Below are 24,164 nucleotides of genomic sequence, written 5' to 3' on the forward strand. Positions count from 1 at the left end.
AGTCTCCTGCTGATGAAAGTCACTGGGTGTAAACTGCCACTGTCGTCTGCTTGGCACAGCATGGCTCCCAGTCCCTTCAATGCATCCGTGCAGATGATGAACTCACGGTAAAAGTTTAGTGCAACAAGGACAGGTCCTGAAGTCAGCACCCTCTTCAGATGATCAAAGGCTACCTGGCACTCTGACGTCCACTGGATGTCCTCAGCTCGCCTCTTTTGGGTGTAACCTGTTTTCTTTTTGATTAGTGGCTTCATTTTCTCAACTATAGGAAGGGTAGGTAGTTTCTTCAACTCCTCCAGAACAGCTATGGCTGCATTTTTCTTTGAAATCTTCTTCCTCTTGCCTTCACCCTCATCCATAAACTCGACCACAGATACTTTTGTCACAAAGCTCTTCATATGTGGGGGACCATTTTCAAAGGTCATCTCAAAATTCACAGATTTCTTTTGCATGCAATCTCAAAAACCTGGCTTATTTGAGATTTATTGAGATTCTCATAATCTGGTTCCATCCCATTAATCACTGGTTTCTTAAGTAATCACCGTTTTCCAGGATTCTCAGTGTTTTTGCAGCTGTATGTGGAGCCTTCTTAATACTAGTTACTTCAGCTTTCCAGTGCTATCGTAACAAATCTACAGGTCCTGACCATGCTAACTGCAATTTATTTCCCATTATGGGCCTCATCATCAGTACCTCATCCTTGGGACAGAATGTTCTTTCCCGTGCCTTTTTATTATACCTGCTTTTCTGCTTTTCTTGTGCACTCTTTAAGTTTTGCTCTGCTATTTCTAAGGACTTTTGAAGATCCATACATTGGAAAGGGGTTGAGATCACTGGAAATGGGCATAGATTAACCCCCATCTTGTCATTTCCAGTACCTCATTTTGGTAAGTATCACAGCTTTGACAATATTGTTTAACTTGCTTCCCCATCCCTGGCCACTAAAAGTTCTGTGCCACTCTTTGCTTAGTGTGAGAGATGCCCATGTGTGCCCCAACAACATCTCTGTGTGTCTTTTATATAATCTTTTCTCTTTATTTAACAGGGACAATTAACTGTGGGGTCCTCCTCCCCCGATGAAAAGTCATTAAAACATCTATATATAATAAATCTTTTTCCAAATAATACCTCTCTGGGTGTTCAGGGGTCAGTGGAATTGGATTCTCATTAGCCTTTCCAAAGCAATCATTTAAGGTAATATCTTCATTCTGCTCCTTAATAACAGAGGAACTATTAGGATTTCTCATCAGCACTAAATCAGCTGTCTCTCTCATTTCAGGATGTTCACCTAAAGTGGGTCTTTCAACAAGAGTTTCAGTGCTTCCCTCAGAGGCTTCAATATGCCTCCCCTGAGAGTGGGTTACTATTAAAACAGTCTGCACATGCTTGGCTAGATCTAAACCAATCAGACAAGGAGCTGGGATTTGGTCTGACACAGCAACTTTCCATATACCAGACCACCCAGTATAGTTCACAGATATTTTGGCTATAGGTAGGACCACCAATTTAGAACCAATCCCTTTAATGGAGGGATTCTCGTATTCTATCATGTCTTCTTCAGGGATTATATCAGGATGGCAAATAGTTATTTGAGAGCATGAATCTTTTAGGCTAAGGTATTTTATGCCATTGATTAGAACTTGGTCTCCTGAGCCCTCTATCAAAACAGGATCACACTTGATTAGAAAACATTGTACCACTCTGGCTTCAGGAATTTCTGGGCTGTCTGCCAAGTCCGTTTCCTTAGCAACAGTGCTGCTGCTAGCTTCAGCTGCCAAAGACAGAAGAAGAAATGATTTTAGGCTGAATGTTATTTCCACATTTAGGCTGACTAAAGTCCCTGTTCTTTTGAGTTTCACGTTGAGCCCAAAAATGTCCGTCTTCTCCATAGGAAAAACATTTCTTTTTGGCCCTATGCTTAGAATAAAGTGATTTATTAATTTTTCCCTCAGGACTATTTGATTTCAGGGGATTGTCCTCTGGGAATGATGGTTTGGCTTTAAAATAGCTTCCTTTAGCTTACGCCTGACTGAAGTAACTTTTTTGCTGGATTTACTGTCGTCCCACACTTTCCTTCCAAATTTTACCTCAGAAAATCAAGGATCTCTGATCCCACTAATAGAATCAGCATACTCGGATGCCTGCAGCACATTTTTAGGACCCTTATCCTTGACAAGATAAAGTAACTCCCCTGGTAAAATTGAATAAAATTGTTTTAGTCCAAACACATTTTTCATTGGGTCTAAGAAGGTGACATATTCCTGTTCCATCCATTTATTGAGATACTGTGTCAAACGTGCCCCAAGTTGGGCAAAAGAATCCACAGGTTTCTTTGAAATTGATTTACATTTCCTTCTGAGGTGCTGTGAATTAATCCCAAATCGGGAATACACTATCTTTCTATAAGCCTCAAAATCTCTAGCTTGCTCCAGAGGCATCTGTGAATAAAATTCAGATAAAACTCCACTTATTTGTGATATTAAAATTATCATCCTCTCATCATCTTTAACCTCAAAGTCCCAACAAGCTCTCTCCAATGAAATCAGGAAAGATTCAGGACAATCTCCTTTCTGATATTGGGGAAATTTCTTCAGATCGATTTTTGAGAGATTTCTCACACTGGAATTATTGCTATCATTATTATTTTGAGCAGCTAATTCCAATTTCTTCATCTCCATTTGAAATTGCATTTCCCTTTCTTAAATTTCTCTTTCTCTTTCTTTAATTTTTTCCAATTCTAATTGGTTTTTCATAGCTTGCTCCTCTAATTGGGTTTTCTAAGCCAGCTACTTCTCCTTCATTTTAAATTCTCCACTTGGGAGAATTTCAAAATCTTGGGAGCTTTGAATATTTTCTCCCTTTGAGGCAATCAATACAGATCCCTCCGTTTCTTCATCCCTTTGAATTTGAGGGTTCCTCAGCACACTGGGAGTCAACTTGTGCCTCCATAACTAAATTTTCACTTTGTTTGGGTGGCATAAACAAAACAATTTCTTATTAACCTAGACTGGTTTCTTTCCTCACAAAAGCCAAAAGTACAAGCCCTTTTCCTCTCTTTCAGTGGCTTTTCTTGTAACTAGGTTGTGCTTTCCCAAGCAGCTTGCCTCAGTTTCTCCCAAGCTCCCAACCTTTGCCACAATATTTCCCTCTCTGGGTGATTCTTGTCTCCAGACACAAGAACAACTTTCTGTTTAGCCTTTCCTATCACCTCAGATCTATTTTGACCTAGGCTTCCACTCTGTCCACCACTGCTCTTTACCCTCAGAGCTCCAGATTTTGAAGTAGCCACTAGGTCTTCTAAATCTTGAGGTAAAAATGGTTTCTCTTGAGTAGGTCCTTCTCTTAGGATTCCCCAGATCTGGGTTCAGAAGCCCCCAAAGTAAGTCTTCCCCAAGACTCTAATGGGTAGCCACTTCTTACCATAGATCCTAACCCCTACTAGCTAGGAATACCCTTAAACTCAAGCCCATTCAAATTTTCACTGAATTGCTTCGGATCCCAGTGCTGTGCCACCAATTTGCCACGATTGCCATGTGACCTGTTTGTTTCACCAAACTAAGAGCTCACGCTACGTGTCTTTCAGCTGCCACCAGTTGATTACATCAGCATTATCTATTATTAATGGTAGATGTCCAGGCAATATGTCATTTTAAAAGAACCAACTAGAAATTGTTTATTGTTACAGATGTTGATGGGACAAGCAATGTTGTTAACTCTTAAACAAACATCCTCCTTTATCCACACTCAACCACTCCTCTCCCACCTAATTTCCAAAACCTCTTCAACTCCCTTTCAGTCTCCCAATTTAAAACCCCCTCCTCCTGAGACTCTTATATCTTGTGAGTCCACCCCTCCAGCACTCCCATTGGACTATGCAGATAGCATATGAATATTCATGACCTGGGTGGACACTACAGACCTCTTCTTGAGATTCCCTAGACCTGGGTTCAGAAGCCCTGAAACTAAACCTTCCACAGATTCTAATGGGTAACCACTTCTTACACCACAGATCCTAACCCCTTTCTCCTGAAGACTCAAGAAAATTCAGTTTCACTTATTGTTTCATATCCCACTACTGCCACCAATTTGTCACATTCCCGCATGGCCCTTGGTTGTTTCACCAAGCAAAGGCACACAATACGTGTTGTTCAGGTGCCACTAGGTGATTATATCAACTTTGTTCACTATTAATGGCAAATGTCTGGGAAACGTATCATTTAAAAACCATTTAGAAATTGTTTATTGTTACACGTGATAAAAGTCCAATATTGTTAACTCTCAACTAAAAACTTATTTTCTTCTAATCTCCCTCTTTCTCCTTTTCTTTTGCCCCCACTTAACTCCACCCCCCACCTATTGGTGCATGCAAATCTCAATATAAATATTCAGGAGCAGGGTGAACGCTATATTGTGTGTGTGTGTGTGTGTGTGTGTGTGTGTGTGTGTGTGTGTGTGTGTGTGTGTGTGTGTGTAGAGCCCACTATTCTGTCAGACATGAATTATGCTCATCTATACAGCTGCCATGTCCTCAGGGGGCCCCTAATTGTGGGAATCAAACAAGCATTTTGCAACCTGAGATAGTTTTAATAATAAGGCCTCTGAAAGCAGGAATAAACCTAAGAGGCCTGAAAATCTGGTTTCTAGAAACTTTCCTGACATAAGATCTCTACCTTTCTCTGATTGCTGATTATATGTATATAGGAATCAAAGGAATGCTTCCGCTCCCCAGAGCTTTCCAGTGTCAATATTTGTAAGCTGTCAGGAGAAACATCTTGCATGAACTGCTGATCTGTACTGAACAGCTGCCCAACTTTTCCAAAAGAATGATAAAATGTACTTCAAGCAATAGTGCTTCTTTGCCTTTGTAAAGGAAGAACCATAGTTCATGGCAGGCTAGTCCATAGTTCATGGCAGCAAGTAACACATAAAGCAGGGATGGGAATCATGCATTTCCTCAAGGTCATTTTCTCAGCCCTCTAAGACTGGTAAAAATACTGCTTTTAAAAATTATTTTAAATATCTACTCCACACAAAAAAGGGACAATTAGAGTACTGATTTATTTCCTCCAATTTTATCATTATGGTCAGGAACACTTTACTGGTTTATTTTCTCCTTTGCTTCAAGGGGCAATTTAGCGCCTTGATCATAATCAGTACTGCCAAAACTTCTTGGGACATTCATCCCAGGATATAAATCATGTGACCACAATTCAGTAAAACAGAGATATGGAAACTATCAGAAGAACAAGAAAACATTTTCCTTGTGTGCTCAGGGCCTGGATCACATATCTCTGGTCATGAGCCCAGTTGTACAAATGAGGTGTATTCAAGCATCTTGTAGTTAGCCACAGTCAAACATGGCAAGGTATGCAAACCTTACTGGATTCCAGCCAGTGAGTTCTTCAGTATTGTATTTGTTCATCTGGATTTTCCCAGCTAACCGTCTTAGGCATTATTTTTAAAAAATCTACCTCAGTGCACACAAACTTTTGTCAAAGTTCATATTCAGCATTAGTGCTGCCAAATTCCATATTCTGGATATTTTCTGTAATGCTAAGGACAATACACAGGGTTGTTGTGTACATTCCAGATGCAGATCATCATCATTTCCCCCTATATATATTCATTTCTGATGTTTCTGATACATCAATATATCAGAAACATGGCTTCCTCTAAGATGCACAACTGTGTGAACACACTTGACACTGCTCCCCCTCCAGACAGCTTTCCTCCTTCCCTGTGTACCCACAGCAATTGTTTCCAACTCCTTTCATTCCTGTCACAACAGAACCCCATGTGGGAGGAGGGGCAGATTCGCACATAGGGAAGTGGAAATTAGTGGGAATGTTCATCAGGAAGGAGGTTCTGTTTAGGAAAGTGTCTCTCTATTTCACTGGCTGCTCCTGCAGAAATGCATTACACACAATGGACTTCGGATATCCATGCAGCAGGACTGGCGATCACCCCCTCCCCCCCAGTAACACTGGCATACCAACATTTCAATGTATCTCCCCATAGAATAATAATAATAAAAATTATTACTCACCAGTAATGTGATGGTGGAGCTCCCCCCCCGTGACATACTTTTACCAACATATTGATGTATCGGGCACAACAAATTTGAAAAAATAATGTGCATGCCACAGTAATGGTGGCCACCTTCCTGGCTTCAGTTCTGAAAAGAAGTGAGGCAGGGCATGCACACAGGCAATCCCAATAAGGAATGCACCAGTACAACAAAGGTATAAAATAACACAATTCTCCTGGTGATGGGGAAACGTTCCGCAGTTATACCGCTGGCCGGGAAAATGTATCAATCTTGACTCTGCATCATGTGGCCAGGAAAAAAAGCAAAGAACTAACTGGGGGATAACTAAAGAACATTCCTCTCATGTGACCATGGCCTAAGATATAACTCATCACCTTGTCAATTAGTCACAATTCGCCATGGCAGATTATGGGAGCAACATAAGGGAGCCATGAGGGGCCTCTTTGACGGTGGTGGGGAAGAGATCCCTATGATTGAGTTTGGGATTCCAAAGGAGCCTGGGTAGCTCATTTTATTTTTCACTTCATCAACCATTTTTTACATCAGCAAAGAAAACAATGTTTACATTACTGGCATATTTAACTGTGCAAATGCTTTTGGAAGAACACTGTGTTTGGAAGGGGAAAAGTTCTGATAGTTTCAGAGAATGGATCTGTTGTTTCTGGACTTTGAGAAATTTATACTAGGTTTCCTCTTCCTCTGCTTTTCTTTGTGTAGAGCTGGTGTTTAGAGTGTGTCTTTCAGCCTGCAGCTATACACTCCAATCACCCAATATAATGGTCCTTTATCCTTTAATAAATTGCACTCTGCTATAATCAAGTTCACAAACCCCTTGCATTTTCCAGCAAATCATCAGCACAGCAGGAAATGGATAGGACTACATTTTGGAATTATCTGAGACTATTCTAACTCTCCATAACAAAACTGATATAACAATACTGGGCTACTTTTCTAACATAACTCATAGTCTCACAGCCACAGAGCTGACAATAAGGGTATAATCATGATGCCTTTTATCCATGTACATTGGCAGGATAATTTCTTTTTACTATTCACAATAAGGAGGGGAGAATTCTAAATAACGAGTTGATCATGAACTCATCTCTTCATTGCAGCCATTTGGAGGAGAGTGGATAGACAAACACGGCTTAACAAAAATCTTAGATTTCTGATCCTCCCAACAAACACAAATGGGACAATAATCACTGTCCACTCAGCAAAACCAAACCAATGGCTTTAAAATGAATCAGAAAGTCCTTCACTGTAGAAACATTGTCTCAGTGATTGCTTTTGCTTAATTCATTTGGCTAAATACACTGAAATGCTATGGGACTGAGCTAGCTGAGCAGAATAGCAACTGTACATTCCCCCCCCCCCCATTCCTCAGCTTTGACAAGGATCAGAACTTTGTTTTTCTTTTGGAAAGAAAACTGGGCATCTGGGGATTCTAGAAAGGGGGAATCTACACTATTATAGGAAATAAGCCCTGGTGGCTATTACATTGCCTGACTGGATGTAGTTCTGCACAAGTCAAAATATAGAACTTTAGGATTCTGAGGAAATGTGTCCTCTGCCCCATACAAATGCCTATGCATGAGTAATACAGTTGGAATTTGTCGAGGTAAAGTAACTGAGGAAACATGAAGACAGTAGCCAGGATATACGTGGTCTGATGCATCATCTTCAGATAAAACCAGCATTACTCACAGGCAATTATGCAACTGTTTCTAATGTGTCAGGAAAAGGAAAGCGAAGACATGACAAATTAGTTAATATTTTTAGTGTAGCCTGATCTTGGAGACGAAAGCTGAGGTAATTATACTGCAGTGTGAAATTGTACAGCAGAACATTTTTCTACATGATGATACTCAGTGGAAAAATGAGTTAACATTGCTCCAGAATCTATGGCAAAACACAAGCCATGGGGCTTCAGTATGTGTGCTGCATTTGTGATCATCAACAGCATAGTGGGTGTTCATGATTCTACCATCTCTTCCACATTTAAAGAAATAAAGTTATAAATCTAATCTTTTTTATTTTTGAACTAGGGAGGCTCAAGAATTTGTAGAAAAATTTGAAGGTGCCTTGGGAAAGGGCAAAGGAAAAAAGTTATATGCATATAAAATGATTATGGCAAAGGTAAGCGATACAAGAATTTCTGACAAACTTTCCATTTATTTGTTTTTTGTGTGTTTCATGCTTGAAATTAAACACCTCCATTTCTTGTATTAGAAGTGCAAATGTAGTTATTCAAAATATTCAATTGCCTTCTCAGGCCAGATTAAGACATATTGTTTTGTTTGGGGGATTTTTTGCCTGAGTTCGTTTTGTTTATTTGCTTGCATTTATAGACTCTTCAGAATATGAAGCCCTAAACCTGTGCATAAATCCAGCAGTGCCTGAAATGAAAATTAAAGATAGTCCTTGACTAGGAGAGGAAAATCCTTTACTAATGAAGTGTCTCAGTATGTCACATCAGGAGGTCCTTGTGCCTCTGTGTCATGAGTTCAGCCGAAGAAGATCTGGAATCTGAGGGGTTAATTACAGCTGAGGGGAATGCTGGGCAATCAGAATTGCAGGCAGCTGAATCACCACCAGATTCTCCTCTCCCAGTAGCCAGAGTGAGGGAGAAGCTTCGGCAAGGACTCATGACACGAAGACCCCAAGCCTGCGTGAATGCTTCCCATAGGAACATCAGGTCGACCAGCCCTGAGTTTTAGCAGGATGAGGTGTTTAGACGACGGCTGTTGCTATAAAATCTGCACCCAGAGGCTTGCAAGCTTGTGGAAGCAACAAGTTAATACCTGGCTCTCATCCATGCTCCTGACTACCTTGAACCTTGTTCTCTGGACCTTTGGCTTTGGACTCTGACCCTGAACCACATTGTGTGACTTGGCTTTGGACCCTGACCTCGGATTACGGTTTGTGATTTGGTTTTGGCATTTTGGTATAGGCTCTGCATCCTCTGAACTTCTGATATTGGACTGGCTTATCGAACTTTGCTGTTGAAACCCCTGGGAACATGACACTCTGGGAATATGCACACAAGATTGCTTTGTCTGGTGACTGGTCCTCAGGACTTTAATTGGGATTTCTAGAGGTTCAGTTTCACAAACCTGAAATGCAGCCTCGGTCATCTGACTGTAACATTAATGTCCTTTCAGTTCCAACTGCAAGTTATCTTTATGTCTGGGCACTGGTGCAAGGGTGATTTGCCCTTTTTAAAGGGATAAAAACTGTGGGCAATCCCTCAGCCTTTAAAGCATTTGGCCAAAACTCTGTGTGTTACATGTGCTGGCATAATTTCCAGAGGCAAACTATTCCACTTTTTAAAAAATCAATATAGGTGTTTCCTATTGCACACTGAGTCACATGACCCAGGCATAATGGATAAGATTTTGGCCATTTTCTCACTATGACTATATAAGGGAGCCATTAAGCTTTTTTCCATAATTTTATCTACAAAATAAGTCTCCAGAGCAGGGTGAGACTCTAACACTCTTCCTTCTCTGACAATTACATAGTCCAAGAATTGTGGGAAGGAACTCTGTACAGTTTCTGGAGTACCTCAAGGTCCCATCACTATAATAATGGGATGTTCTCAAGAAATTGTGAGTGGCTACCTCCTATACTTCTTAGATTGTTCTAACATAATTGGAAAAGGAAGAGACAAGTCCATGTTAAATGTGAAAATAAATCTTTTTTTCTATTTTAAATGTGAAAATAAGGATTGCATGCCTCTGTGGTGACATGTGACCCTTATTTTCACATTTAAAATAGAAAAAAAGACACTTGGTGCTTGCTCTCCACCACATAATTAAAGATAGCTGTTAACTAATGGAACAATAGTGGAATGAGTTATCACATAGAAGCTAAGGTAACATAAGATAATGCTGATGTGAGTGATGAGTAATGTGGTGGATTACTACTGAAAATTAATCTTTCACATTCTGGCTAATGGTAAGAGATTGTGGAGACCATAATCCAAGACATCCAGAGGGTCAATTTTAAACAAAATTGTAAGTATTTGTGAAAACCACTGAACAGAGTATGGGAAAGGAACTGTAGTGCTTGTGACTGGTGATATCACAGTCATTACCAGAGAGTGTTCATATAGTCATGTCATCCTGCAATGGATGTATGAGTGTCAGGGAGGAGGAAGGAGAGGACTCAATTTTCCCAAACAAATAAGATTGTACAATTCTGAGAGAACGTAGGAGAACCACAGCCTTTCTACAAATGAAGGGGAATCTTAAAGGAAGATGGAGAAGAGAAAGCTGAGACGCAGTGTGACAGTTACCTTCAAAGAAACGAAGAGTTGTTGTGTGGAAAATGGAGCCAGACTATTTTTGTGCTCCAGGAGCCAAGAAAGGCAGTTACAACTAAACATTAGGATGAACCACCTCATGATAAGAGCTACCTGATAATTGAATGGACTTTCCCAGAAGGTGGTGGACTCACCTTCACTGGAAGCTTTTAAACAGAGATTGGCTGGCCAGTTGTCTGTGGATACCCTACATGGGCAAAAGGGAGGACAAGTGACCCTTGGGAATGCTTCCTGCTCTATAGTTCCACAATTCCATGAAACATCACAGGGTCATCTTGGTAACAATTGTGTAGCATCTGCGGGGTTAAATTAATGCTGGAAGGCTCCCTAACTTGCTTTCTAATGAAAATGCCGACATGTGAAAACTGCAGCACTGGTCCACTGACAAGGGTGTGGAAATAGGATTTAATAGAACAACAGCTGACAATTGTGAAAGCCGGGAAAATTCCTGGGTCAGATTGCATCTGAGCTACATATACACTTTTGGTCTTAAAGCAAGTTCAGACTTCTCTCTGTTCAGGTTGTTGCTACTTCAACACACTGAAGACCAAGAGTGCTGCTGATAGGCAAAGTCATTGCTATTGTTGTTCTGCAGTGTTTCTGAAATCTTGCAGAGGTGGACATGTATTCCAAATCTGAATATTGAAACTTTAGAAAGGTTGAAATCAGAGACAGGAAAAAAAATTGAGTTCAATCGCAGAATCCAAGTGGATTTTAAAAGTTGTCATCCAAAAAAGGTCATTTTCCCAAGTTCTGGCTGGAATCTAGACGTTAAAACAAACGTAGTGCCAAACAGACGTTAAAACAAACGTGGTGCCAAACAGCTTTAAAAGTGAACAAGCAGGGTAACAATCTGAAGTAAGGCATATTATGTACATTTCACATAATCACCATTAAGATAAATGAGAGGGAGGAAGATTTGATTCAACAGTTAAGATGGGGCAGGATTTGTTATAGTACGGTTCTTCGTATTTTTAACAATGGCAGTGTAAGATATTTTGAGGTGGCAAAGCTAGCTTCATGTGGCAAAGCTAACTCCCAGGGCAAAGTGAATAATATATAATTGTTGTTGTTTAGTCATTAAGTCATGTCCAACTCTTCATGACCCCATGGACCAGAGCACACCAGGCCCTCCTGTCTTTCACTGCCTCCTGGAGTTGGGTCAAGTTCATGTTGGTAACATCAATGACAGAGAGAAAAATGGAGGATTGCTGAGAGAGAGGAAGAACAGAGAGGTCATACTGGCTCTGTCTTCTGGGCACTTCTGGAGTAGGCCTAGACTCAGCACTAGGTTCAGGTCTCTTAAAACAGTGGTTCTTAACCTTTTTGAAAGAAACGCCCCCTTGAGCCATTGAGGAAGTTATCATCGCCCCCCTCTTATTTCTTATTATATCTTATTTATTTGTTTGTTTGTTTAAGACACTTAAATCCAATGACCCCTGAAAACAAAATTCAATTCCAAGAAAATGAAATGCCCCCAAAAAGTAACATTTAATGATTTAGTTGCAAGCGAATTTTAAGACTCAAAAAGAAATAGGGCATAAAATGCAGGAACTAAAAATTTCAAGACAAAAACTCTGAAACTAAATTAAGATAGGAAGAAAATATATATTCATGCACATTGTAAAAAGGCTGCAGCCATCTTCACAGGTTTGGCTTGCTCCAGCGCCTCCTACCTCCCCCCTTCTGCTCCAGCGCCCCCACACCACCCCTTTTCGTTCTACCGCCCCCCTGAAAAATGAAATTGCCCCCTGGGGGGCATTATCGCCCACGTTAAGAACCACTGTCTTAAAAGACAGTATCTCATCAGTTTTTAAGGCCAAAGTTTGTAAATCCTGATAATTTCTCTCCAACAAGGTACTTTTTATCTCTGATGGCACCATGTTCATGAAATGTTCAATGTATAGCAACTTTTTTAAATCATTGAATGTGCTAACTCCCATTGACTCTAACCATTGATCACCTACTTGCTCAATTCTTTCCGCCAGGGCAGAATAGCTTTCCTGGGGACCTCTCCTCAATTATCTAAATTTTTGACGCAAAATTTCAGGAGTAAAACCAAATTTCAGCTGAAGCAAAGTTTTAAAATCATCCCAAGCAATTTGTTGATCTCCTTGCCCAGCTAAAATGGTTGCCAAATGTCCTGAGACCTGTGTGTGCAGCAGTTTAACGTACAAATGATTTGGCAAGTTCAAGTCCTTACAAAACAGTTCAAAATTTGTCAAAAAGGACAAAATATCATCGCCCTCCTGGTAACAAGGCAAATTCCTCCTGTCAATGCTCTCTAAAGAATCTCTGGTATGCTCTTTCTCTAACATTTCCCTATGCATGATGTATTGTGCATATAAGTTAAATAAGCAGGGGGACACTATACAGCCTTGTCATACTCCTTTCCCAGTTTAGAACCAATCAGTGATTCCATATCCAGTTCTAACTGTTGCTTCCTGTCCCACATATAGATTTCTCAGGAGACAGATAAGGTGGTCAGGCACTCCCATTTCTTTAAGAACTTGCCATAGTTTGTTGTGATCTACACAGTCAATGGCTTTTACGTAGTCAATGAAGCAGAAGTAGATGTTTTTCTGGAACTCTCTGGCTTTCTCCATAATCCAGCGCATGTTAGCAATTTGGTCTCTAGTTCCTCTGCCCCTTTGAAATCCAGCGTGTACTTCTGGGAGTTCTTGGTCCACATACTGCTGAAGCCTACCTTGTATGATTTTGAGCATAACCTTGCTAGTGTGTGAAATGAGTGCAATTGTTGGGTAGTTGGAGCATTCTTTGGCACTGCCCTTCTTTGGGATTGGGATGTAGACTGATTTTTTCCAATCCTATATATATATGGGTTTCCAATCCTATATATATTAGGATAGTAAAGGTAAAGGTAAAGGTTCCCCTTGACAATTTTTGTCCAGTCGTGTTCGACTCTAGGGGGCGGTGCTCATCCCCATTTCCAAGCCATAGAGCCAGCGTTTTGTCCGAAGACAAACTTCTGTGGTGACATGGCCAGTGCGACTTAGACACGGAACACTGTTACCTTCGCACCGAGGTGGTCCCTATTTATCTACTTGCATTTGTATGCTTTCAAACCTCTAGGTTGGTGGGAGCTGGGACAAGCGACGGGCGCTCACTCCGTCGCGTGGATTCGATCTTATGACTGCTTGGTCTCCTGACCCTGCAGCACAGGCTTCCGCGGTTTAGCCCGCATCGCCACCACGTCCCATATAATAGGATATATAATCCTATTATATATAGGGTTTTTTCCAATCCTATATATAATAGGGGTTATAATAGGGTTTTATACTACCCCTATTATATAATAGGGGTCTCCAACCCCCAGTCCTTGGCAAGACCTGGTGGATATCCCACCTCCCACACACACTCCCCCCGCACACCCACATGCATGCACGGCCAGCCCACCCATGAGCATGCCCACCCAGCCATGAGCACACCCCACCCATCCATGCATGCATGCAAGTGCAGCTCACCCATCTGTGTATGAGCAAGCAAACACCCTGCCCAGCCACAAGTGTGCCCCACCCACCTGCAAGTGCAGGAGGTGCCCCGCTCCCCCAACCAGTCTGCGATTCAGAAAAGGTTGGGGACCACTGGTATAGCCAACATGTTTCTCCCCATTCTGCATATGTTCAATGATTGATTAGATAGAAATTTGCAAACGTTTCACAAAGCCTGTGAAAACAGCTACCTCACCCCTGGACTTCATCACTCTGCCTAATCATTGTTGCTTTTTATGTATACTGTGGGAAATAAGAGATAGAGAAAAGCCCACTTGTCCTCCCTCCCATGAATCAGGAACATAATATGTCAGCAAGGTAATTGAAATCCAACAGCTTGAGTGAAAGGGCTTAACTTTAGTTTTCAAGATTCTAGTAAATCATTTTAAGCATTCCACAAGCTCTCCTCTGCCTCCCTCAGTCCTGGAACAACGTTATCTTCTGTGTGTTTATTTTCAGAAATGGGTCAAGTTTAAGAGAGATTTTGACAATTTTAAGACTCAATGTATACCTTGGGAAATGAAGATAAAAGAAGTGGAAAGTAAGTGAACCTTGCTCTCTACCTAATCTACCTTGCTAAAAGCTCTGACAGGAAGTGATTGTGTGGCAGAGGCAGCAGGAGGAGGAGACGGAGGTGGAAGAGCAATTGCCCATTAACTGCTCCTCTGCCTCTAGCAAGGGTCAAAATTAGGGGGTTGTCTTATACATTGGGGGGTCATATGCATGGAAAAATATGGTAGTATACATTTGTTTTAGACATCACAACACAAACATAATGTCTCCGCTAGCTTATCCCATACTTGTTATAAGGTAAAGGTTCCCCTTGATATTTTCAGTCCAGTCATGTCCGACTTTAGGGGGCGGTGCTCGTCCCGCTTTTCAAGCCGTAGAGCCAGCGCCTGTCCGAAGACAGTTTTCCGTTGTCACATGGCCAGCATGACAAGGGAATGCCATTTTACCTTCCCACCGAGATGGTACCTATTTATCTACTCGCATTTACATGCTTTTGAACTGCTAGGTTGGCAAGGAGCTGGGACAAAGCAACGGGAGCTCGCTCCGTTGCATGGATTCAATCTTAGGACTGCTGGTCTTCTGACCCTGCAGCACAGGCTTCTGCGGTTTAGCCCACAGCGCCACCACGTCCCTCATACTTGTTATAGTAAAGCTTTATTTTAACAAACTTTTAATGCATATATGCACTGCTTTTCAACTACAATTCCCAAGTCAGTGTCCATACACAACCATTGTACTACTGCTCTATTTATTACTTCACCACTGTGAACACACAGGGCCTCATCTGATTTCAGAATGTAAGTGGGTCAAGGCTGGTTGGTACTTGAATGGGAGAGCAGAGCACCAGGGAATACCAAGGAATCTCCAGGAAGGGTGAGGAAAGAATCTGGGCTGAGTTTGTACAGCCCTTGCTGCAAGTCAAGAGTTGACAATAATGGGCTAGAACAGACCAAGGGTTTGACACAATACAGGGCAGCTTCCTATGTTGCAAAGCTTCTAACCATGCTATTAAAATAGAATCAAAAGAACAATAGACAGGATGGATAGCCCAATGAACTGGAGTTGCTGACTGCAGAATCAGAGGTTGAGAATTTGATTCTCTACTGTGACTCCTGGAAGAAAAGGATTCTGCATGGCTCTGGGCAAGCTACATGGTCTCAGAGCTCCCCTCAAAGATTGGAATGATTAACCATCTTTGAGTACTTTATATCTAGAAAATCCAGAGGAGCATTGCCACAAGTGAGAATGGATTTGATGGCATGTGGTTAATAATACAAGTGATTCTGGGAGATATCACTCAAAAACTTGGGAGAGCCAAAGACCACTGGCACTGTTCTGTGGTAGTAATTACAGCCTTTCAAAAGTCCCATCCATAGCCAGTGGCTCCTGAGTCTTCATTCCATATTTGAATGCCATTCTATATTTCTGTTTATTTACTGGCAGCCAGCAGGAGTTAAATGCCAGTTATCTTATATCCCAAATGGCACTGGTGAGTACAGGTGTCTGCTCATGTAAGATAAAACACCAATTTGTGAGGATAGTGCATTAAAGAAAAAGAACTCCTATCTGGATGGAATGCAAAAGAGTACCTCTCTTGTGGATGTTGTTAACAGTTGAAAAATAGTTGCTTCCTCTTCAAGTGGACAGCACTTTACGGGAGATGTATTCATCAATTTCTCTCCTCTTCAGGCAACCTTATGTTTCAAAAGTCAGCTTTCTTTTTTCAAATGAGCATCATCACCATAAAGTCACTATAGACAGTCTCTCTCCTCCAGGCAGGTCTCATGAGCTCAGCTGAGGAAGACCTGGAATTGGAGGAGTTGATTGAAGCAGAAGGAAGTGTAGGGCAATTAGCGGAACAGAAGGTCCCTCTGTTATCATAGACAGCTCCAATTAGGGATGAATCACTGCCAGATTCTTCTCCTCAGCTGGCCAGAGTTAGAGATAGGCTCTGGCAGAAACTTACAACACAGAGATTTGAAGCTCGCATGCATGCTTCTCATAGAAATATCAGATCAGCCAGTCCAGAGTTTTAGCAGGATGGAGTGTTCCCAGGAATGAGATGATTGTTGCTTCTATATAATTTGTACACAGAGGTCTGGAAACTCGTGGAAGCAACAAGTCAATTCCCTGGCTTGCATTCACGCTCTTGTTTATCTTCAACTACCTGAACCTTGCTCCCCTCACCCTTGGCTCTCAAACTCTGACTTTGGACTACGGTTTGTGTTTTGGTTTTGATGATTCAGCATCTGTTTTGATCTCCCAGACTTCTAACCTTGGATTGGCTTGTCGGACTTTCACCTGTTGAATTCCCTGAGAATGTGACAGCACGCAGCATGATTGCAGTAGTTCAGCTGTTGTAATAACACCACTGGTAACAGACAGCAGAAGCATGTGAACATAGTGTTGGTCTCTCTCACTGAAGCAGGAAGATGCATATGGACAAAAGTGTCCCTTTCTCCTGTTAAAGTGAGCAGCAACATCATAACTACATCAGTATTTCCCTCACTTGAATAGGAAGCAGCATATAGATCGAGAAGTGAATACTAATGGAAGGCTCCCCAGCTATTCTAAGGCTTTACTTATAGAACTGACCCAGGACCAGGGCAGGCTGGAAGCAAAAGCATGAGACAGAATGCTTTTTTATGAGTATGTTGGAAGAATCCTGTGTGTAACATGTTAACAACCTGAGGCATATATCATAGCTGGGTGCAGTTTGAAAGACAAAGTGACAGGCTGCAGGCTGCAGGCAGCAGAAGGGTCTTTAATCCTAGCATAACATTGCAAAAAGTGAGTTTCACAACTCAGTTTATGTCCCATAGTGGCCTAACAGAGAGGACACGTGGCTGAAGGCAGTGAATGCAATAGAAGCAATGGGCAAAGGCAGGCATTTTATGCGAACTCCATTTACACATCATGAAATAGGGGCAATATTAAGAAAGAGAGGGAGAGAGACCACATGGCACCTGGTGGGCAGCAGAACAGTCCTGTCTGAGGAAAGAGACGAAGAAAGAAGAGAAGCCATTTGGGACTTGGAACAAAGTTGCAGACATTGTGTGTGCACACGCCACTGGAATACGGTTAAACTGGACAGCAGCTCAGGGAATCCCAACAATAGAAAAGGATTATTCTTCAGAAACAGCCATTGCTAAAAAGGGGAAACTGTCATGAAAATAAGAGCAATTTTTAAAATGGGAAGGGCTAAAAATTGCTCTATATGCAACATAATACCTAGGTGAAATGAAGAAGGAAGGAAACCGAGACCAAAACCAAAAACTTGTTATTTTGAAACAGGTGTATAAGTTCAGCAAGCAAAGGCCAAGTGTAAAAATATTCCACATCATCCATGCATAGAATTCAAATTAGAAAGAAACAGTGATGACAAGAAACCCTCTTTCCTTCTCAGGCAAACTACAGCTCTAGGGAACTTCTTATGGTTGGAGAGACAACAGTTATTACTTTATTTCCCTCCCAATACTGCATTTGCAATCCTGCTTCCCCCCCCTTCTATGTGATTGTTATTTAATAATGTTTAGAATAGTCAACACAGGAGGACACCTGCCTTGCATTTGTTTCATATAACAAATGAAATAAATTTGATTATTTCATACCCTAAATAGATGGTACAACGAGGAATTCTGATCTCCCCTGACTCTCCATAGATATTTGAGAAAACCAAGCAAGCAAAAAGTAAAAAAGGGAGTACTAACTCTGGATTTTTTTTATATTACTTACAGCCTCCCTCCCTCCCTCTTTTTCTTTCTTTCTTTCTTTCTTTCTACTAAATTTGCCACTGCTTTGTGGGAATTAAAAAAACTCTGAAGTTGGAAAGAGATGCTGATGGCTGTCTGTAATACTTTCTCTTCTATAAATGATGTCTAACTCTTCAGCAAGGTACCCAGTGTGGTGTAATGGATAGAGTGATAGACTAGAACTCAGGAGACCTGGGTTCGAACCCCCACTCAGCCATGGAAACTCCCTGGAAGTGTGGAACTAGTAAAACTACTCCTTAAACACTTCATTTAACTTGAAAGACCTATTAGGGTCATTAAGTCAGTTTTGACTTGATGACACATAACAATAACAACTCTTCAGTGCTTTCTATTCATTCACTGGTGTGGATGCACCAGTGATTGTTACGCATGCTTCAGAAAGGTAAATCTGGGATTTCTGAGCACAGAAGAGTGGAAGGAAAATTAATTCCCTACCTAGTAAGGGTTAAAAGGCTGTCTTTCCTATGGAAATCATTGCCAACTTCTGAAGCAGGTGGATAGTAGCTGTAAGAGGGAACGGGGACCCATTCCTCCCTTCTCTAGTGACATCAACAAAAGGTGACAGTGACCAACCTTCTTTAGGCAAGCATTTTCATTATAATATCATAATGGCCAAGTAGTCTTCTTTTGAGGCTTTACAATGACCAGTCTCCTTCCTTCAGTCTGGTGCCATGCATGTGGTCACAATGTCCAGTCTCTCTCCTTCTAGCAGCGACAGCATGAGGTCATAATGGCCCATCTGTTTCCTCAAAGCATGCAGCAGCAGTGGGAGTTAACATCAAGAAGAGTTAGAATAACTAGTCTTTCTGCTTCATTCAGTCAACATCAACAGGACAGCATGTTAGTCAATTTTTTTAGTACGTGCTGAGAGAGGTGTGAGAGAGCATATTCAATCCCTTTGTCTTAAGCAGGCAAACACATATAAACACAGTCTTCTTCTTACTGAAATGGGTACAGATTGGATCCTGTGGGCACAGTCTGTCTTTTCCTTCCTTAGGTGAGCATCAGTAGTGTGCAGGCACAGTGGCCACTGGTGACTCTCTCACTGCAAAGAAGCAGCCACATACAGATGACAATATGATGAAGCTGAAGTATTTATTTATTTATTTATTTATTTATTTATTTATTTATGTATTTATGTATTTATTTATTTATTTATTTATTTATTTATTTATTTATTTCATTTATAGCCCGATAGTTTGCAAATGTGGGGTGCAGATTACAAGACAGAGAAATACCAGGTGGTGTCTGAAAAGCAGTAAAATCTGGAAAAAAAACAAAGAGGGAGGAAGGGAGGGAGACTGACAAAGGGATGTTAGGCAATGAGCAGGAAGAATTTAGAGGAGGGGAAAGAGTGGTTGTTTCTGTTCTCACATAGGATTCTGACTATACGTGTCAAATCCCACATAGCAGCACAAAGAACTCCAGCAACAAAATATTGTCCTTTGGGAAGCCTGAGGGATAGGAAAGAGGAAAAGATTGGGAAAATTCATAAAGAGGAAAAATGCATCAAACCAAAACAGCTGCTGGGTGAAACGAAAGAAGGAAGGAAAATGGGAAAGACAGAGAAAATGTAAAAATGCATGGTTTAGAATGGATTTATGATATGGGAAGAAAAGACTAATAGGGAAAATCTGCCAGATGCTTTGCACAGAGAATCAGGAGGAGTCAAGCTCCTTCATTCATAGCTTTCACAGCATGCTGCCCTCCATGTGCCTGATGACGTGTTGCTGACCCAGCTGTATGACATTACCACACAAAACTCACCAGAATGATTATGATGGTTTTGAAGAAATTCATGAGTTTCAGAAACATCGTGTCAGCTTAAGTAAACCTCATATTTTATGTACTACACTTATTATGATCTAAAGCAGCAAATACGTTAGGACAGGTCATTTTAAAGAAATCCATCTGCAGTTATATCATGATGTTCATAAGGTCCAACTGGGTGGCAAATTTTGTTATATGCTTTCTTTAAAATCATCCTAGAATGAAGTTGGAGTTAGCCTACAAACTTCCAGGATGGTGCTGGGTATAGGCATTGCCATCTTGGTTTTGCAGAATAGCTTTAGGTGTCAATAGCTTCAATATGGTAGCAACTCTGTATGCTAATGTTTGATCATCTATGCCTGCACACCCCCTCACCCTGATATTGATGAATTCTTTTTTTTAATTTTTAATTTTTAATTTTATAATACAGAAAAACACAAAAAATAACATAGATAACAACAAAAATACAGAAAAAAATACAAATAATAGTGCTTATTATAAACTAAATTCTAACGTGTACCCCATACCCACGGGACTCCATTTAATAATATTTTATTACAGATTACCTCTCCAAAATTGTATTGAATATTCTTTAAAGGCTTTCCCCCTTCCTTTCACTAACACAAATTCTACAAATTTACCCCAAATATCATAAAAATTGTTAGAACTTATTTCCCCTCTTTTTATTTTAAGTTCCATAGTCAATTTATCATTTAATGCAATTTCCCATACTTCACAATACCAGTCTTCTATTTTAATATCATTCTTATCTTTCCAAAATCTAGCTATTAATATTCTAGTACTTGTCATAAAATTGGTGATTAATTCTTTCAAATAATAGTCCAAATCTGTGTTATCAAAAGTTGACAATAAAGCAATTTTAGCAGTAAGATCAATATCTTTACCAAATATATCACAAATCTCCTTAAAAATTTGTTCCCAAAATTTCTTAACCACTTTACATTCCCACCACATATGAAAATATGTACCAATTTCTTCATCACATTTCCAACATGCTTTGGGGTATGCTGGATTTATTATATTAAATTTTACAGGAGTCAAATACCACCTTAAGCAGATTTTTTAAACATTTTCCTTTATTCTTGTTGACATTAATCTTAAGACTCTCATCCTCCACATTTTTGTCCAATCCTCTATTTTAATTTCTATTTTTAAATCATTTTCCCAAATTAATTTCAAACCTTCTATTCCCCATTCTTTTTCCTCTTGTTCCAAAATTACATTATATATTTTACTTATTATTCCTTTCAAAATTGTATCTTGCATATCTTCATGTGATGACAGAAATTGTTCGTACTTAGTAAGTTCTCTACATTTGCCGTTAGTTTTCAACCAATCCTTTGTCCAGGTGTCTCACTGAATAAGATTATACCATGATAGTTTATTAGTTTGAAGTTTAGACATAATCAACTCCTTCGATTTCATTTTACACATCCAGTCCTTCAGTCTTGCAACCCTTTTATTCTTAAACAGTTCTACTAAATCCTTTAAATTTGTAGGAAAACTTTCTATCTCAGTCACTAATTTTAATGGTGAAGTTGTGGAACTAAACTTCTCTTTATATTTATTCCAAATATTTAACAGGTTTCTTTAAAAAGGGGTTTTCGTCCGCTATATTTATTCACAAACATTTCTTGTTCCTGTGTATTATAGTTAAACATCATCATTTGTGATTTTTGCCAATTAATCATTAAACCTGTTATTTCCCCAAATTTTTCTAAATGGTTTTTAATGTTTTCCATACTCTCTAGTGGAATTTTAATAGTCAGTAAGGAGTCATCAGCAAACAAATTAATTTTAATTATATCATTTTTGCCTGTTCCTTTAATTGATTTATCATTTCTTATTGCGTTAGCTAATAATTCTATAACCATGCAAAACAATATTGGTGAAAGTGGGCAGCCTTGTCTAGTACCTCGGCCTAGAAAGATCTTTTCCATTAGACCATCATTAACTATTATTTCTGAAGTATTATCTAAGTATAATTGATCCATAACCCCTTTAAACTTTTTACCAAATCCCCAACCCCTTATGAGAAGTTTTAGTGTTGCCCATTCAACACAATCAAAAGCTTTAAAGATGTCCAGTGATAAAATCATTGCTTTTCTTTTTTCTTTTTCTATTTCATATATAATGTTTAAAACTCGTCTAGTTAAATTGTCCATTTGTCTACCCTTAATGAAACCACATTGGTCTTCTTTAATATAATTTGCTATAAATCTATTTAATCTATTTGCCAATATAGCGGTAAAAATCTTAGCATCTTGGTTTATTAAAGATATGGGTCTATATGATCCCGAATCTGTTTGATCCTTATTGGGTTTTAGAATAAGAATAGTTAATGAATGCTTCCATGACGCAGGTATTGTCTCCCCTTCCATTATCTTATTATAAAACATTTTCATCTTAGGTATCAAAATGGAGCTAAAGAGTTTATAATATTCTGGACCCAATTCGTCAGGACCTGGTGTTTTACCATTTTTATCATCATCAACATAACCTTTATTGGCATAAAACATACAACAAGCAGGGGTCCTCAGATAGATGCATGAAGCAGATCAAAAAGCTTCAATGCTTGCAGAATAAAGCATTGCATAGTTTCAAGGTATACAGTAGTTGTAGACCACTGTATCATGTAGATTAGGAATGCTTAATGCAAAGCTTAAATCAATAAAAAAAGCTGTGGAGAGTAATAGAGCCATGACCAGATTACGTTGGGAGAGTGATTCAACTATGCCTGGGGGATGGTCTCTCTGATTTGAATCACAGTATGTAAAAAGCGAGCGACATAGGTAGTGACATGGTTAATATTCCCTTGGACTAAAAAGCAAACCTTGGCCTTATCGGAGCGTCCTTGAAAACTGGAGAGCAATGGTTCTAGAAATCTTGCTCGCAAGCTGTTGTAGAAAGGGCAGTCCAAGAGAACGTGAGAAACTGTTTCAATGGCATCTTGACCGCAGGGGCATCGTCTGAGATTAAGTGGGACTCTATGGTATCTACCAAGTAGAATAGCCGACGGTAGTACGTTGAATCTTGCCAGCATAAATGCTCTTCTGTAGTGGGCGTCAGTTAGAAAGGAGAAATAGGGAGCTAAGAGCCCTGGCTTCAGGGGTAGGCCCAAATGACTAGGGGAACAAGTTTTCCGAACTGCCTCGGTCAGATGTTGGAATTGGATGTCTAACAGCCTTGTGGTGCAGTGGTTAAACCGCAGTACTGCAGCTAAAACTGTGCTCACGACCTGGGGTTCAAATCCCAGGTAGCTGGCTCAAGGTTGACTCAGCCTTCTATCCTTCCGAGGTCGGTAAAATGAGTACCCAGCTCGCTGGGGGGGCAATGTGTAGCCTGCATAATTAAATTGTAAACTGCCCAGAGAGTGCTTGAAGCGCTATGGGGCGGTATATAAGCAGCACGCTTTGCTTTGATTGATCGAAGTATTGCCTGACTAGAGGACAGGTGGAATGTATCCAGGAAAATTCCTAAGGACATGATTTTTTTCTGAATCTTGGTCAACCATTGGAAAGCATGATGATCCGTCAACTTCAAAAAGGTAAAAGAGTTCTGTTTGGCGTTGAATAAAAGGCGGAGCCAGAACTTGAAGGTCGAAAGCCAAGCACGGGTTTCCAACAATAGCAATCCCGTTTCTATGCACATAGTGGCATAGGGGACACAGTTAGGCAATCCGAGTATTTTCCTCAGGAAGGCAGATTGTAAGCCTTCGATGGTGCGATCGAAGGCTTCAGTCCATATGGGGCCACCATATAGGAGTTGGGAGCAAGATTTCACATTGAAAGCTCTTAGAGCCATAGGGACATATCGGTTCCCTTTCAGATAGAAAAAACGGGCAATAGCCGAAGCACTAGTTCTTGCCAGTGATAGAGCGCACTTGCGGTGGGTTAGCCAGCTCCCATTGTAGAAAAAAATTGATCCCCAAGTATTTGATTGATTTGACCTGCTCAATAACGCTTCCCTGTATTGACCATGAGAGTGGTTTCCATGACTTAGAAAAAACTAAGATCTTTGTTTTCCTGGTATTCAATGTTAGATTGTTAAGATGGAGGTAAGTCATAGTTTGACGTAATAAACGCTTCAGTCCAACTTGGGAGCATGACAATACAACAGCATCATCCACATATAGGAGGATGGGAATATGGCGGTGAGCAAGTTTAGGGGCGTGCCCATTGATTGTGTATAAGGCTGGG

The 24,164-nt window shown here is 40.3% G+C and overlaps 2 protein-coding genes across 7 annotated transcripts in view; one reads left to right on the forward strand and one right to left on the reverse strand.

Annotated features, from left to right (window-relative positions):
- Nucleotides 1-24,164, reverse strand: part of SLC25A38 (solute carrier family 25 member 38) — a 213,851-nt gene that overhangs the window by 55,204 nt on the left and 134,483 nt on the right. The gene's annotated exons all lie outside the window — the stretch shown is intronic.
- The window catches only part of LOC110090770 (transmembrane channel-like protein 2), a 164,207-nt gene that overhangs the window by 51,195 nt on the left and 88,848 nt on the right, over nt 1-24,164 (forward strand). Inside the window, exons 5-6 of the mRNA XM_078377403.1 lie at nt 8,098-8,188; nt 14,348-14,429. Of these exons, the coding sequence (XP_078233529.1) occupies nt 8,098-8,188; nt 14,348-14,429 (173 nt within the window). The remainder of the gene's footprint in view (nt 1-8,097; nt 8,189-14,347; nt 14,430-24,164) is intronic.

This window comes from Pogona vitticeps, chromosome 6, assembly GCF_051106095.1.
Source record: "Pogona vitticeps strain Pit_001003342236 chromosome 6, PviZW2.1, whole genome shotgun sequence".
NCBI classification, from domain to species: domain Eukaryota; kingdom Metazoa; phylum Chordata; class Lepidosauria; order Squamata; family Agamidae; genus Pogona; species Pogona vitticeps.